This window comes from Micrasema longulum, unplaced genomic scaffold (genome assembly GCF_059751315.1).
Source record: "Micrasema longulum isolate JH-2025_06_02 unplaced genomic scaffold, ASM5975131v1 h1tg003256l, whole genome shotgun sequence".
In the NCBI taxonomy this organism is placed as follows: Eukaryota; Metazoa; Arthropoda; class Insecta; order Trichoptera; family Brachycentridae; genus Micrasema; species Micrasema longulum.
This window is the reverse complement of record NW_028280340.1, coordinates 176,000-194,014: the sequence shown is the minus strand read 5'-3', so window position 1 is coordinate 194,014 and position 18,015 is coordinate 176,000. Positions and strand designations below refer to the sequence as shown.

The 18,015-nt window shown below is 32.1% G+C and overlaps 1 protein-coding gene across 1 annotated transcript in view; it reads left to right on the top strand.

Moving 5' to 3' along the window:
• LOC148270923 (atrial natriuretic peptide-converting enzyme-like) overlaps positions 1-18,015 on the top strand; it is a 103,042-nt gene that overhangs the window by 56,566 nt on the left and 28,461 nt on the right. The window contains exons 6-7 of the mRNA XM_088242038.1: positions 7,766-7,954; positions 9,384-9,516. Of these exons, the coding sequence (XP_088098164.1) occupies positions 7,766-7,954; positions 9,384-9,516 (322 nt within the window). The remainder of the gene's footprint in view (positions 1-7,765; positions 7,955-9,383; positions 9,517-18,015) is intronic.

Sequence of the window (18,015 nt, the reverse complement as noted above, 5' to 3'; positions counted from 1 at the left end):
ATGGCGCAGAAACGTAGAGTACGTGAGCAGGAGAGAATAGATGCAGTCAAGACGTGGTGTTAGCGTCGAATGCTGAGAATCCCATGGATAGCCGGAAGAACAAATGTCTCCTTACTGAAGGAACTCAACTTGAAAGTTCGCCTATCGGTCGTATGCTGCCAACGTATTATGCAGTTTTTTGGGCACATAGTCAGACGCGACCCAGAAAATCTGGATCTAATATTTACGGGCAGTACGCCCGGACGAAGAAGCAGAGGCTGCAGCTCGATGGATCGATCCGGTGAAAACAATGTCACGGGTGACCCTATATGGAGCTGTGGAATGGGCGCAGAGCGGTTAAGGGTGGAGACGCATTATCAACGGAATAGCTGGGGAGAGTACCAACAATCACGACCATTAGAACTGAAGAACAAGAAAGAAGAAGTAATTAAACTGTCGTTAATACAGTATGATGAATGAACGAGGTTTCGTGAACGACGAAGGCGTGTGAAAACTACTTTTTTCAGGAATGTGTCTAGATTTTCTTGTAAGTAAACTGCACATAACATTTATGTATTTTAGTTCTTTAAATAGCTTCAAATCATCAGCATAACAATAAATCTACATTGTGTGGGTAGATTGTTAATAAACAGTACAATGAGAAATGGACCAAGGTGAGACCCTTGTGATACCGATCTAGCTGCAAATTCATGTGAGTTGTAACCACTTAAATCTTTAGCACGTCTTTCATTGCTAAGATAGCTCTTGAGCCGGCTTAAGATAATCCCACATATTCCTAGTACTTCTAATTTGATTGCTAGTTTAATATGATATACCTAATCAAAGGCTTTAGAAAAATCTGTATATATTACATTGACTTGAAATTGTTATTTAAAGTATATTAATATATAATGCTTATGAAAAATAAATAATTTACCATCTTGGTGCAAAACGTTGCTGTTCTGGCATTTATTCTATTGCACTATACTATGCTTAAATCTAGATGAGATTTAGCACAATACTCTCAAATAGCCCAGGTAAGGTTGACTTGGGTATATAATCGGTTATTGGCATTATTGGATTAGTGTATTGGCGTTATGTGACCAAGCTTCCACTAATTAGGGAAAATATTTAAAAGAATTTGTGCTTTAGAAGTGAAGAAATTCGAAACATGGGTTGAGGTATACTAATTAATGTGATGGTGATTGTAATCTCAAAAATTAAAAAAAGTTGTATTATGAAACTACAGTTTTAAATCTTCCATATTATCCTCCCGGTACTTTATGTAAACGTTAGCATTTGTTAATAGGGGAATGGAAACACACACATATAATATGTCAATGCGTTGATTATGGCCACGAATTCTACAGTTTTGTATTTATAAGTTAGCAATCACTAGGTGAACTTGTTTTTAATCGCTATGAGATCACCACCACCGCGAGATCTAGTCATACGGTCTAATCAATAAACATTGAAATTTTCGAAACTAAATTTCGCTATTCATATTTATTTGAGAGCCAAGTTAAGATGATCACAAATATATTACTATTCATGTTTGCAATTGTGAGTTTGAGATGCTTCAGCTTTGATCGTAGACCGCACACATTTTGATAGCATATTATTTATTACTTGAGATTTTAAGCGAGTTTTTTCTTTTATCCTAAAAAAAATGTCTCAGGTGTCTTTCAATCGCTTGTCGGGCCGGATATTTTTGAGACCTACTGATGTATGTAGCTTTTTTCCCAAATAAATTACTTCCCCAAATATATTTTCTGTACGCAAACGCTGATACTCTATTTTTAAAAAAATCATTAAGAGAATAATTTGTTATGAATATATGAGAATTTGTCATAACTGCAAAATATTTTTAACTGTAATTATTAAAATCACTGTGCATTTATCTTTTCAATTAAAAAACAAAGCTATTTCGTTTTGTTTAAGACTTCAAAGGTTTATTTAGAAAACAATTAATGAATACTTTCATTTTTTAATTATGTTTTCACCAAAGGGTTTCTCAAAAGCTTTTCTGTCTATATTTATATAAAGCCTTTTCATTATCGTTCAAAGCGTGGTTTAATTTAGTATTATATGGTACATGGTACTCTAAAATTTTAAAAAAAATGTATAAAGGCTAAACAGACACGTTTGTACGTCACTCCAAAATATTTATAGATATTTTGTTTGCCTATCCTTTCTAATGTAATTAAAATGGATTCTAAAAAAAAAAATTCGCGTCAGGTACTTAATTGTTTAGCCAACGTTACTAATTTACAACTTTAGAATAAGTAATCTACATGTATTGTAGGTTTAGATTTAATCCTTTCTGACCAAGTGTTCATTCGTATATAAACAAATTAGATATTTTTTAAATTAAAAAAACTGCGAGGTTATTTTTTTAATTACTGGTGTTTCTGAATACGTTTATTTTTCAGTTGTTATGTTATGTTGATAGCTGATATTACACATTTAATTTGACAGCTAGCGTCTGGCTAGCTTGTTTGTTTTGAAAAGAATTCCTGTCGGTCGGTTAAATGAAATTTAACCCTTACGCTGCTACGCAGTTTTTCAAGAATCTAATCAGAAATCTTATTATTAATACATTTTTAAAATATTTTATCGAATACGTTGTTTTCCAAACACACTACTGTTTTAAAAATTAATAGCAATTCCAAGAAAAACCTTCCATTTCATAAATATCTAATTCAAGCCCAGTGGAGTGAGCAAGATAGATAACTCGTGCCGCCCACAACACATTCTCGTACAGCGGTTGTAAACCTTTTCTTAATCGAAAATAAAAACAAACAAAAATGATCTCGCACAGCAATCTCAAGGCGCATTGTTTTAATAGTTATTATTGAAACGACAGTATTATGATGGTTTTTTTGTTGATTGCGGGGCAAAGTGCCCTTATTATCAAACCTACCACTTCCATGCATGCTAAACAAAATTTGAGTAAAATATACCTTGGATGATTCATATGAACAAGTGACGTCGCTCAAAGTAGTTCGTTTTCATTAAAATATTTTATATTATTTTTTATTAATTTTCAAGAAATTTTGCTGTACAATTTAATGTTCAAATTTTTACCGCGCGTAAGAAAACATTTTTTGTATTAAATTTTCCGTAGGGCTGAAATAGGTACGAAACTGAATAATAACCCGTCGAATAAGTCATTTTTATGTTTTGAAAATGTTTTATACCACTGACGGTTAAGTGCAACAAGCAGTTCCCGAATTCATTTACCCTTTTGGGGATTATGACGTCAGCATCAGTCTAGTTAGAACTTTATGATAGGGATTAACAACAACTATATGTCGTTGTTTAGCAGTCTAGGGGTTAATGCATGTTTTATATATTCCACCAAAATTATACAAATTTGATCGAATAAACATATGATAAAATATGATATAACATATTAAATAAACTTTATCAATTTAAGACCAAGTGTTTGTTCGAACGAACTTTAAAATATTAATAAAATACCTATATCCATTCTTTTTTACTAGGTAATTCAACAAAGATGCATACTTAAAAAAACAATTAATTTGTAGATATTCATCGATACAATAATTCCAATTGCACATAACTTCAATTACAAAATAATAAGGAATAGATGCTCGTAGAATTACATTTGAAATTTAAGGTTTTTTAAAAATATATTTTTAGAACAGAATTAGTTTTTCACATATACTCGTTAATATTGTTAATTTATATAGATATATGAAATATTAAAAAAACCTTTTTTTTGTAATTTCTTAAAAACATGCAGGATATGTATTTTGTATTTATTTTTTTCATGAAAAATTCAGGTCTGAAAAGGTTTAAATAATATTATTCTTGTTCTTCTTTTTTATAAACAAATGCTTCTAAGTGGAGCATGTGGATATCACCAAACGCCTCCAGGGGTGCAATTATGGATCTTATCGTGGGGTTAGAGAATAATCGCTAGCCAGCACTCTCACCTCTTCTTGCGTCAATCCCGCGGCCCTTAGTTCCAGACGAACAATCGTCATCGGTCTTCGGTGTGAAGACAAGACAGCTTGGATTAAGGCTTTCCTGAGGCATTTGCAGCACGTGTTGAAGTCAGGTCCACCACCGCACCATCAAAACGCTCGTTATAGGAGGCTGCTGTGTCCGTTATCGGACTTCAATGTTATTTATGAAATCGAACCACCTAATGCCGAATTTTCTCTTCAAGCGCTTGCTCTTAAAACTCAAAAGTTACTTGTTTTGAGCTTTAGAAAGGTGCCAGGACTCGCACCAATATAGGGGGGTACTGGCATTATACAAGAGTTCAATAATCGACATTTTATTTTGACCGAGTTATAGACTAGAGCTCCAGACAGCAAACATCGTGTTAAAAGTTGTTCCATAGGTGGGTGCATGCCACCATCCTCAGTTATGTTGTAGTGAATGTTTTTCATGTAAAGATGATTGTATTTCATTTAACAAATCAGGAGTTTTGTAGTAAAGATTGGCATATTATATGGAGTTTATTACAAATTTTAGCATTTACTTAATTATAACAGATGTCCGAATATAATAATTAGAAATTAAGAAAATGTATAATTAATTTAGCCGTTGCAATAAAATGAGTTGGATTTATGAAAATGTCGCGTGTCGGTTATGACGTTGCGTTTCACGTTTAGTACCAGCGCTGATTGAACAAAGTCTGGTTTCACCGGTTTCCGTTTTCTAGCGGCTGGTGGCGTAATAAATTGGTGTGAGGGACTGCCTGGCATTTAATGTTGCCAGTGTCCATAATGTAAACTCACTTAGAAAACAATCGAAGCTTGTGTTTTTACTCTTAATTTTTCTTCGAAGAATCACCACAAATTATTCATGTCATTCGTGATATTTTATGTAAACTTTCAAATTATTCAAATATTTGATTCAATATAATGACGTCATTACATCATTATGATAATAAATCAGTTTTAGTTTACTTTAATAAACGAAATAATATTCTCCAATAATTTTGTACAACTTATTAAAGAAAACACATTTAGAAAATAATATAAAATTCCTTTTCTATTTTGACGTATTGAGTAATTCTTAGAATTGTTGAAAATACATGTATTATTTTATAATCAATAATTTTGAATACTTTTTTGGATTCAGGTCAATTCAATTTCCTCAGATCTCAGAAATTTTTGACATTTTGATAATTGGAGAGATAAGCGAACAATAGGTGCTCGATTTCAGTTTTTAAATATTTGTTTCTCCTCTGTATACATGCTTTACTATACGTGCTTTCATACTTGGAAATTAAATTGATATGTTCATGAATAAAGGAAATGTTCCTGAAAATAATGAACAAAACAAGTAGGCTCTCGAAAAAACTTTTTTTGAGACCAACCCATCGAACTCGTTCGAAAAAGTTCCAAAGAAATAAAGTTTGTAAAAGGAACGTAAAGTATTTCCTAATGTTTGGCGGTATAGTTTATATAGAGCGAGATAGTTATATATAGCGAGATAGTTATATATAGCGAGATAGTTATGTATAGCGAGATAGTTATTTATAGCGAGATAGTTATATACAGCGATATAGTTTGGCGGTATCTTTGTATATATAATTTCTCTGTACGTGTGATGTCACCGTACTCCTCCTAAACGGCTTAACCGATTAACGTGCGGTTTTCAGAAAAATATAGATCTTTGCGCTGTCTGGGTTCGTAGATATTAAAATCTTCAATCGAATGTGTAAAAAATAAGTTAGGAGCATAAATATTTTATTCGTCGAGCTACAGTTGCATTCGAGGAGAATGCATTAGCAAAAAAATTGAAAAATGTTTTTTTTTCGTGCATAAAAAAAGGTTTTTTTTTGTGTATAAAAAAGTTTGTTTTTAAATGTTTACAAAAAGCATTTGTTTTTTTGGATCTCAATCAGATTCTTTCCTTAAATTCTTTCTTTTTCTACCGATTTATTTCTTTTTATTGGATTTATGGTAACACTAAAATAATATTAAATTTAATGCATTTAAAAAAATTGTATTTCTACATAAGTACACTCATTTGTTGATAAGACGACCGGAGTTTGACGTTTGCAAAAAGAATGCCATATGTGAAAAAATATTTATTTTATGTTTTGGAATTCAAACATAAGCAAGTAGGTACCTATTTAAATTCAATATTGAGAATTTTTAGTTTTGGAATTTAATCACAAACAAGTATATAGGTACCTACTTATCAATGAAAAGTATTTTGCAAACGATCGGGCAGGACAACGTCTGTCGGGTCCGCTAGCAGTTTATATATAGCGAGATGGTTATATACAGCGATATAGTTTGGCGGTATAGTTTAACCCGTATGTTCAATTTATGCAGTTGCTTTCTTCAGTTATATACCTACCCAACATGTGACCGACAAAATTAATATCACACAAATACATATATTCGCGAAAATATAATTTAAGTTGTACCCAGAGCCGTCAGCATCCCTCTATCGGCCATTCTGTAACAGTTCATACAGAGCAACCTTTTCCGTTATTTGCTTGTTTCAAGGATTCAGACATCTATAAAAAATTAAAACCTTTAAACCCCAAAAAGTTCATAAATGCAGTATATTTCCAAAATAACTCTATTCAAGACAGGAACCTAGCATCAACCTATTCATGTCCTGGCACCATCCTAGTCGAGACCTATTCATTAACCACAAAATATAAAAACACAATATCGTTACAGCAATAAGTATTAATAAGATGCGCGGTCAGACTTTTCTCCTTACAAACGTATTCTGGTATTTTCTCCCTGGATTATGGCACCAGAGCGATGATTTTTATGTGTCTTTATCGTTTGTTTTATTTTATTTTCATAAATTGTCTTTTATAGGAGCTAGGACCATCCGAACCCCCTAAATTCACCTAGTTTTATTTGCTGTCTACGTACGATACACAAATATAATAACTATTTTGGAAATAAACAAAACGTGCCAAAACGATTTTTTTTATTCTTTATTTAAAAAAAACAAAATTGGTTCAGTTTAGCAGTGCGGAAAATAGAAATACGAGACCTAAATTTTAATTAGGGATAACGTCGCCTTAGTTTGAATACAACGTGTTTCTAAACGACAACTTTACAGAAAACAATAAAAAACTTCAAAAATCTTTATTTCAAAGGGATAAATAAAATTACTTTGTTTTATGAACCACTTATTTACTATCACAACCGACAAGTTTCGGCAACTCACGATGCCCTCTTAAGGGTTATATAGTTAGTCATTATATAACCCTGAAGAGGGCAAATGTCGTCGACCCATCTTTTCTGTGGCCTTCCAATACTTCTTTTGTTTGCCACGGTCTCCACTTTATTATTCTGGGTGTCCACCTGCCATCATTTTGCCTCGCCAAGTGTCCTGCCCACTGCCATTTCAATTTCGCTACACGATTCATGATATCCACGAATCCGGTTCGGCGCCTTATTTCTTCATTTCTTATTTTGTCTCTTAGACATACACCGAGCATCTGTCTTTTCATGGATCGTTGCGTGCATTTTAATTTCTGGCTACTTTTTTGTGTTATAGACATGGTTTCCAGTCCGTATGTTGTCACCGGCAATATGCACGATTCATATACTTTTCAATTTGCAATAATAATCTCAATTACAGAAAAAAAAAAAATTACATTTTATTCAAATTAAGGCGACGATAATCAGTTGGACGTGTAGTTGTCTTTTTCGCACAGTAGGTGTTCGGGGAGGCGTCTGCGAGTGTCAAAACTGTTTTCAAATGCCTATTCATCAAACCGCTCTTCCATCGCATATCCTCTTAATATATAAAATACGTGCAGTACTTACAGGTTGTGAACAAGACAGTGACGACAAGCACCACCCTCACTCTGTCCCCCGCCGCCCACAACCCCGCCCCGGGGGTGTGTCTGCCCGTCATAGTGAGCTTCTGCCAGTACCACAGGGTGCCATACAACTTCACCGTCTTCCCAAACTACATAGGACACTTCGGCCAGCGGGACGCACAGCAGGTCAGTGGAAACCGGACTCGGCAAGATGGATAGCGTTTATCTATGGATGAGATAACTGAACATGTCTCGTAAAAAAAAATACACCTTTCTGTATTGAAATTAGTTTATAAGGAACACGCACACATAATACTAATTCTTTCTTTAAGGGCCGGTTTTATAAACATCCGTTCGTTAACTTGATACCATTTTTAACTAATATTTGGTATACCAGCCGATAATTGCGTTTTATAAACGTTTGTAGCGTTACGAGTTGTTAAATCTATGGTTAAATGGTTACTGGCCGATTTTGGCCGGTTAAATGCATTACGATCCGGTACCTTCGGCGCCGCTGCCATATTTGACATTACAGTTGTTTTATCACATTGTTATTTGTTCAAATCTCCGCCCAATTAACATACAGATAGTCATTTAGTTGAATTACCAGTTTTATATATTTTTTTACTCTGCGTGGTGGTATAAAATCAACTTTAGTTTAATGCATAAATATATTCAGCAGTTAAAAACAAAACTTAATAAAAACATGGTTTATTATTCTTCTTCTTCGTTTTTTAATGGCCTTTTCACCTCTCAACTTGGGTGTTCTGGCCAACATGGTTTATTGATATAAATGTATACAAAAATAACCGATAAAAGGACACATTTTCTTTCGTTATCTGCTGTTTTCCGGCTCGCTTTTAATAATTAGCTTTAATTCATAGTACTCTCAATTCATAGTTCTTTTTTGTGTAGAAACTTCGTTCAAAATTGTCGAGTATTTGTTTTTGATGTATTTTTTAATTCAGTGAATACCAATGCGCACCGTTCGCGTTTGACGGAAAGAGCTTAGATACAAAATTTTTTCATAGACAATTGACAAAACAATATATAAGCTGCGACTAAAATTCGAACTTCTATGAAAATGCTTACCGTACCGGCAAATGGTTAAAAATGGTTAATAATAGAACACAAAATCGTCAGTTATCGTAACAAACGGCCAACGGTTCGTTACACTTACGGAAGTTTGATAGATGTTTATAAAACCGGCCCTTAGTGTCTTATTTTTATAGACCTATTTTCATTTACATAACACTTAAAATTAAAATAGTAAGAAAAGGGGAAAAAAATATGTTTGAAATAAAATCAGAACTTTAGTGTTTTTGACTTGATGACTGCTCTCAGGTAAAGATCCTGAATCAGAAAATCAAGTGGTTATCAGTCCACCTTGTTATATCTTGGTTGGCGCATTCGCCAACTATGCTTAAAGTCCCAAACCTTACTTTCATGTAACATATGATCGAGGTCCGCTTCATTAGGTGTTTCGGTGTAGTGACCTATGCACCATTTCGGGTGCGGATAGGGGTATGATAATGTGGTTACGAATATAAACCGAGTCTTTTATTATGATTTCAATTACCATCTTACTAATATATATTTTTTATATTGTTCAAAGGAGCTTGAGATCTACGATGCCGTGGTGGACGTGAGGTGCTATGAATTAGCTGCACTATTTTTGTGTTCGGTGTTCGTTCCCAAGTGCGGCCCTTCTGGTCATATGGTACGCCCCTGCAGAAGTCTTTGCTTTGGTAAGTTTAAACGATATTTTATTTATTTATTATTTATACGCCCAAGGCCCCGATTACAATGGAAAGTTATCTTTGACTGTATATAAAAAAAAACCGATATGTGTGTACGAAAATGAGTACATTTGCATAAACATTTAAAATATATTCGTCGGTAACCTATAACTGAACATTTTTAGAAGAAAAAATTATACGCATATTCTGCTTTTCATACAGAAAACTTAATTTTACTTTGTAGATCAAATTGAAAATAAATGTTAACTTTCTAATGTAATCGGGACCCAGAGGCCTTTTACATGACAGGTATAAAAGCTGATGTTTCCATGACTGATTTAAGCTGTGAGCAGCTCGATAAACTTGAGCGACTTCATAATGCATAAGGTATATTTTTGGTCTTAGGAAATATGACCACATTTCTGATTATCGTAGGCAACTGAAATGTCTCAAAATTAGACAGCGGAGAGACTATCACTCCCTCTCACGTCTGTTCAATGTACTTCATAGTTCTAACGCTCCTTTATACCTGCGCGAAAAATATCAACGCTTATCAGTTCATGGTTTACCTCTTCGTTCTAATTCTCAAGGCACTCTCTTAATACCCATCCACAATTCCTCTTTCTTCTCTAACTCATATAGTATCCATGCGGCTCGACTGTGGAATCATCTGTCATCCACCATCAAATATGTTACTACATTATCTCTGTTTAAATCACGTCTGAATAAACATCTTCTTTCTCTTCCTTAATCTCTCCTCCTTTCCTTTTTCCTCTTTTTTCCTTTTTCCCATTGAGTAATAGTTTTGATTGAAGGTAATTTTTAAACGAGTACGTTTATTTTTATTTTTATTTATCTTTAGCTTTTTAATATATTTTTTTCTATCGAATATGTTCTGTTACTTGAATTATAAAAATGAAACTTTTATCTTATCGGTTGGTTGGAAGAAATTGCCATTTGGCAATAAGCCCGTCAATGTACAAAAAAAAATATGTACAAAAAGTTAAATAAACAAATAAAATTAAAATTCCAAAGTTTTATGGTAAAACAAGTTAATATGTAGGTACTTATCGGCGTTATGCTTTACAGCTATAAAAAGTAAAGATACATTACGGTTCAAACATAAATATAATAACTGTGTAAAGTGATCTCTTAAACATATACTCGTATATATATTTCTCGTAAACAGGTTTTTACGTGAATCGTAATTTTCGATATCTTTTATTTCAAGTTGTTAAAAGCACGAAGAGACGAAAAATCCCACCAAGCCCCTTTTCGTAGATGGACTAACACGGATTTCAATTCAGCAACGTTTTGAGTATGTCCAAATGTTTGCAGACTGGCTGGAATATCCCTAAGGTGTTATTCAGATCAAAATTTGTTGCAACAGAGGGAAAACATTTTTGAGAACGGAATATGGAAGTCCAGGAATTTGAAGGCTGTGTAAAGAGGCCACTTAAACCAGCCAACGACAGGTCATGTGCCTTGTAAATGCCTTTACTTCCATATTACCTTCCCAAAAATATTTTCCCTCTGTTGCAAGAAATTTAGATCTGATTTTAGTTGTTCAAAATTGAAATTTTATAAGGGTATGTATCCGGTGTTGATAAATAAATAAAAATTATAAAAACCACTATTTGGCAAACATTAAAAGGATGCGCCGTCTGCCTACTCTCATACAAAAGTATTCCCGTATTTTCTCCCTGGATTACGGCACTGGAGTGATGATTTTTTTCCACTAAAAATATCTATCATTGGCGCGTCCTTATCGTTTGTTTATCTTAAATAAATTGCCTTTATAGGTGCTAGGTCTCTCCAGAAACCCGTATAAGAGCCTAGTTTTATTTGCCGTCTTCAGACGTATGGTATACAAATTAAAAATGACAACTATTTTTTTTTTTTTTTTTTTTTATTTAAATCTTAAAGTAGGGCACACATATCATACATATTGTTATGTGTGTTCTAATAATAACATTGCAAATATATTTAATTTATAAATTGTTTATCACCAACAAGCTACAAAAAGTGGCTTGGTGGGATTTTAGTTTTAGTAAAAATATAACAAGTGAAATTTTTTTAAATTGTAAAAATGTATAATTATGCTATTAAATCAAATAAATAAAAAAAAAAAATAAAACATATGTCTTGACCATTATTTTAAATTTTGATATGTTTTTTTCTTCATAAATATTTTTTTCCATTTCGTAATACTTTTTAATTGCTTTAAATAAAATAGAATTTTGTGACTTTGCCTTTTTCCTAAATGGAAGTCTAATTGTGTTCTTTTCTCTAGTATTGTGATCGTGTTCATGCTGGTTCCGATCAATTTTTTTCCAAAATTCTGTTTTTTTATTAGAGTTTATAATTTTATGAACAAATATCATTGTATTGTAAAATATTCTTTGTTTATATGTTAATAATTTCATTTCATTTACCATCGACTTTACCCTCGTATATCTGTTTTTTTTCAAAATGATTCTAAAGGCTTTATTTTGTAATACAGTTAGTTTATCTATGTTTTCTTTGTTTGATAAAAATAAAATTCTACTACAGTAGTTAACGTGTGGTTCAATAATTGCTTTGTAAATAGTTTTGCAGGAGTCCTTATCAATAAATCTTCTGATCCTTCCCAAAATTGATTTTTTTTTTTGCAATCTTATTTATTACCATCTTAGCGTTTTGGTGAAATGTAAGTTTTAAAAAAAAAAATACAACAAAAAATAACATAATATTAAAAAAAGAACAAAAACATCGAGAAAAGTATACAATGGTAAACAGTATTTGTATAAAAAAAAAGAAATATTGCATTTGTAAAAAATATAAATATTTACATTTATAAAAGAAAGGTTAATAAAAGAAAATAGCAGTTTTTAAAAAAGAGGAAGAGAAGAAAAAAAAAGAACGTGCTTTAAAAGTAAAGTTAAAAAGTTTACTTCATTGCTTAGTGTTAATATCACAATAATACATTTAAAAAAATATCATACACACAAGAGTAAAGAGTTAAAACAAAAGTGAAAAACTAATCATTATTTGAGTTTTTAATTGTTAATTCTTTTTCAAAACACAGGACTTGATCATCAGCGGCGTGGTATAAAATAAATCTCAATCATCACTGTATTGATTTGCAAGTCGCTGCATGCGAATAATTGGCGAATTCAATGAATAATTAGTACCATGACGATGACTGTAAAACAAAAAATTAAGTCTTGTTGGTCTATGTGGAATACGAAAGTTTATTAAAGTTAACAGTTCGGGGCAATCTATTTTATTATTTAATAATTTATAAATAAATAAGAGGTCATTTATTGTCCTCCTGCTTGACAGTCATGGTAAATTTAAAGCAGTCATCAGGGATTTACAATTTATTTCTGACACAGGTAGACCTAATTTAAATTGAATATATCTTAAAAACTTTCTTTGTACTCGCTCAAGATCATATGAGTTGCAGTAATAAACAGGACTCCAAACTGCAGATATAAATATGATCAATGATCATGAGGATGAATGACAATATTCGACAAATGCCCTCCATAAATTTGCCAAACTCACATGGAAGGAGGCAGTGAAAATAGTAGAGTTAAAATTTAATAATCGTAAGATTAAAACCAATAGAAAGATCCACCGTCTTAAGGTATGTGGAAGAAGTACTAACAAAATGCTTCGCCACCTCATATTCTCTTAAGAGAATAACATGTCTACTCATTATACGTCAGTGATAACTTTTATTTTCCCTTCTCAATGAATTTTTCATTATGTTGATATTGTCAAACAATCCGCATTTTTTTTTATAAACGATCTGTCCTCGAGAAAATCTCGCATTTGTTCTAAAGCTGATTCTCCATTCCGAAGCGGTTAAACTCATTAGTAATCTCTTTACGCAGGACGCGCAGGTTTTCCCAAGTTTTTTAATAAAAACTTTTCGCCCTCGAGGCTAGAGTAAAAAATAAACTGCCCGTGTAACATTAATTTACGCTAACAAGATCTGACCGAGTGAACTGATGACTCCTTACATTTCTATTTCTTACGCTTTTATTTTTTCTCACTCTCTTAACAATTAAATAAATTAAATCTGTAGTTTTGGAGCGCAACATCTGTAACCTTAATAAAATCGCGTTTTAATCCTATTATTCATTTTTCGACCACTGATTTTTGATCAAACCTGCATTTTCATGTTTTTTGTTAAATTACCCAAAAGTTTAATAACTTTTTAATAATTCAGTCCGTTTAAATCACTTCTATAATTACCATTTTACAACTGAGATTAAGAACATTTTAGAGAAGGAACTTTGAAAGTCAAAGTATTTATAGCACTGTCATTGACTGGTTTAAGTGGCCACTTTACTCACTGAGTAACATTCATCATTTTGTCTATGTTTGATCATCCATATTTTTTCAATTCTTCCATCTATTGATTTTTCTGAAGTAAAGGAGCTAAAACCTTCATTGATGCAGGTGAGATTCATTTGGATGAATTGTTTCTCCTACTATACAACGCCTAAAAACATTTTTCAATTTTTATTCTTCTTCTTGAATTAGTTTGTTAAAAAACGTAAAAAAACCAATACGGTTTGGTCAATTTAACCTACTTTAGTGTTTTAGGTAACGCTTAGGGTCGTAATAAAGTTATAAATGAAAATCATCACCTTCGATTTCTCGTGTTCATATTTATTTTACGTTTAATCATCAGTGTGGCCATATGAAACAAAAAATAGTCGATTGAAAAGTATAAATATCCCTAAATTATTCAATCTCTAGGAGATAAAGAAGATTCATAATTGCACCCCTGGGGTGAAATTCCAAACGCTCTCTTGGCCGTAGAAAACACTTATATCTCGCGACACGAGATAAAAGTGTTTTCTACGGCCGCGAGATCGGTTCAGAATAGCACCGCTGGTATAGATCGTAGAGCTCTGTGATGAATGTTTTCCTCCATGTCTGACCATCCTTAATATGTCCTAGAATTCTACGGACGATTTTCGATTCGAAGCAGTCTAATCTCGTTTCGTCATGTTTGGTAAATGTCCAGGTCTCCGACTTCCACATTACTGACTATGAAATATTTTCCATCTTTGTTGAATTATTTTAATCTTAACTACCTAGGGTGTTAAATCCAGTCCTTGTCTACAAAAATTTATTCGAAGTCTAAAATGTGTTCATGTAAAATCTGATTGTGAATGCCTTTATTTTGTAAGAACACCAAAGAATTTAATCATGTTATGACAAACAATTATATGTACTAAATATATTACAACACGCTTCAACAACACATTGGCTCGTATTTCAGACATCACTTTTAATATTTAGACTTTGATATCATATTATTTACGTTAATATACTGTCTTATTAAACAAATTATGAAGACAAAGTTCATTTTGAATATTTTGTCTGTCTAACTTTGATACAGCATACAACACTTTGACAAAAGTACTCGCACTAAACTCAATCATATATAATTTGTTTTACTCGTAAGTAATTTTATATTTTATTAAATTTGGGAGCTTGTCAAAAGAACATGTTGACAAGTAAGGCGTATCTTCATAATCAAGCAGTCTTTAATACGTGATTAATAAGGCACATATTATTTATTAATTAACATCATTGTCATTCCCTTATTCACAGCTTTAAAAAAAAAAAAAAATGTTTTGTTTACAGACATAATATTACAAGAATAATATAATAATAATTATTATTCTTATTCAGCATTTTTTTAATGTATTCACATAGCATACACGATGTACACAATTTAAAAATATTTATATTTTATCCCAAACAGTGTAATATTCATTCATTCATTTTTTGTTTATATAAACAAAGATTAATAATAAAAATATTGTGACCTCACTGGGGAGTTACCCGTGCCGAGGACACTTAACAATTTCCTTTTTTTGAAAAATATTTTTACATGTGAGAATAAACTAAAAAGACTACATACACAGATAATAAACAATTGTTCAGACTGTTTTAAACACTACGTATTTTAGTTTATATTTAATTTATGTACACCTGTATTATTTATATGTATTATAAAACGCATAATAAAATAAGATAAACTATACATTTGTGGAGCAGTTGATTCAATATTGGTTTGGGCGAATGAGACGATCCATTTTTTTCTACCCAGCTCCACTTTCCATTTTTTTATAGCCTTTTTGAACATTTTCTCATTTTTAGTTATTTAAATAGACAGTGAAAATAGGTTATAGATTTTAATTGCATAACACTAAAAACTCTTTTGTCCGAAAGGGTATTAGTTTGTACATATTGTACAACGTACATTTTCACATATTTGTTTTTGTTCAATTTCAAATTGAATTTTTATTTTATAAATAATATGTGCATTAAAACATGCATATTGTATAAAAAAAATGCATTACAGAGACTCTTGTCAAAGTAGTAGGAGAATCCTGCTCCGGAAAATCCATTCAGAAACATTGAACAAATCGACATCCAGGGCGATGTCGTTCAGCATAGCGGTAGCCCTTCTAAAAAGCATAACCACTGGCAGGTTGGTCCAGTATATTGGAATACGAAACAATCTATTCGGACACTGAATTGTTTGGTTTTTTATTTATCTTGGTACGAGTTTACCTACATAGATAGACGCCAGTTGTATATATGTATGGTGTAGTATCGGTAGGGCATAGCACCCGTAGGCAACACAGCAAGAAGCGACAGCAAGGCGATTCACGATCACTCGCTTAAAATATGTTTACATTCTCTCAAGAAAAAAACACTATAACTTGTGTCTGATTAATTAAACAAATTATTTTATTTTATTTGGGAAATCAACAGTTCTACATACATATTTATAGTAAATAAACAGATATAGTGTATAAACTCAAAACTAATAACAGATTTCCACAAAGTATTCAAAGTAAGTAAAGAAAATATATTACATATTAAATAACTACATATAAGTTTATACATATAAAAATGTTATTTTTATGTACTCGTAAATATATTTAATTAATAAAATAATTTTTTTTTAGGAACAGTAAGTTATTGTAAATTGGGCGGGATTAGGACAAGGATGCTTAAAGAAAGGATAAGAAGGGGAAGGGAGATGTACATATTTATTATTATAATGTCTACCAAGTTACATAATGTATTTTAAGTGTAAATTTTAAATCTGACAGAGTGATGTTTGAGTAATCCATATGTTTAAATTTTGTATTGTACACTGAAAAAGTCCTACGAAAAAAAGCATTTTTAACATACGATGTTTTACTTATTGGTACATGAAACAGATGGTACCGTCTACAAATCCTGGCTGGCACATGTATTGTTATCAAACTAAGTAGTTTTGTACAGTCAACTGTTCCTGTCATAATTTTGTGAAACAAGAGTTAGTATCTTTAAAACATATGTAAATACATTTATTCAAGAACACATTATAAGGATATAAGAATCCATTTATATAAATACTCTTGATCGAGTAGCCAATTCCTTGTTTACTCTTGCAACATCTAGTCTTAAATGCAAACTTAGTTGGAATTAAAATTAAAATATAAGCTACAACATAATTTAACGTTCCACTTCCATATTTTCTACAAATTTTTGGGATCACTAAACCACCATTATATGTAAACCGAGTGTTATGATTACAAGTTTTAAAAAGTTTTCAGAATATTACATTTGTTTAGAAGTGGACAATGTGTAAAGAATACCTCATCCTTGGAGGAGAAAAAAATAGATAGTGGACTGTATTGTTAGGGAAGGAAGATTACGCAACTCCACTAACCTGCTGATGATTGGGCGTGACGTTTGCTAGAACCTGGCTGGTAAAGCTGGAGGTCGTGAGATACTGGCACACCTTGTATGGATCTGGCGGTCTAAATGAACGCTGGTACAGCTCGCATGATGAAAGATTCGTTAAGCACTTCACTTGGTTGATTTTTGATTACTACTGCAATTTTAATGTTGTTACCGGCACTCACGCGTAGAATTATTGTTGCGTGGAGTGCGCTACGTAACAGGAAGGACGGGTCAAATCCATATGTACCTACCCGTTCTTCCTACGTATATAAATACTTTTATTATATCATTTTTTTAATATAGTGTCTTTGTCAGTCTAACTAGGGTCAGTACCCCGTACTAGCAAGTGTTTTTTTTTTAAATAAATTCCGTTAAAACTATAAAAATAAAATAATACGTAAAATTACGCGAGTTTAAACAGTAACGGAATAACTTTTTTTCTTCAATTTGTTTCTTTAGTCATTAATTCCTCCGACTCCCTCCGACCAATGGCATTAATACATCATAACTTTATTCATAATTACATAATCTGCATCCACTAGTGCATAGAGCACTGGATCGATATTCCAACGCAGCTTATTTGAATCATTTGATACAATTCAAATCAACGCTCTTACCAGTAGATACACAACGAGGCGGACTAATATACACTCGGTTTCCTTTTTCCGAATTTTCGCCTTAGAGTAGCAATCTGAAAATTCGTACCTGTTATATCATTAATGTATTGAATTATTAAGTATTTCTTTATCAAGC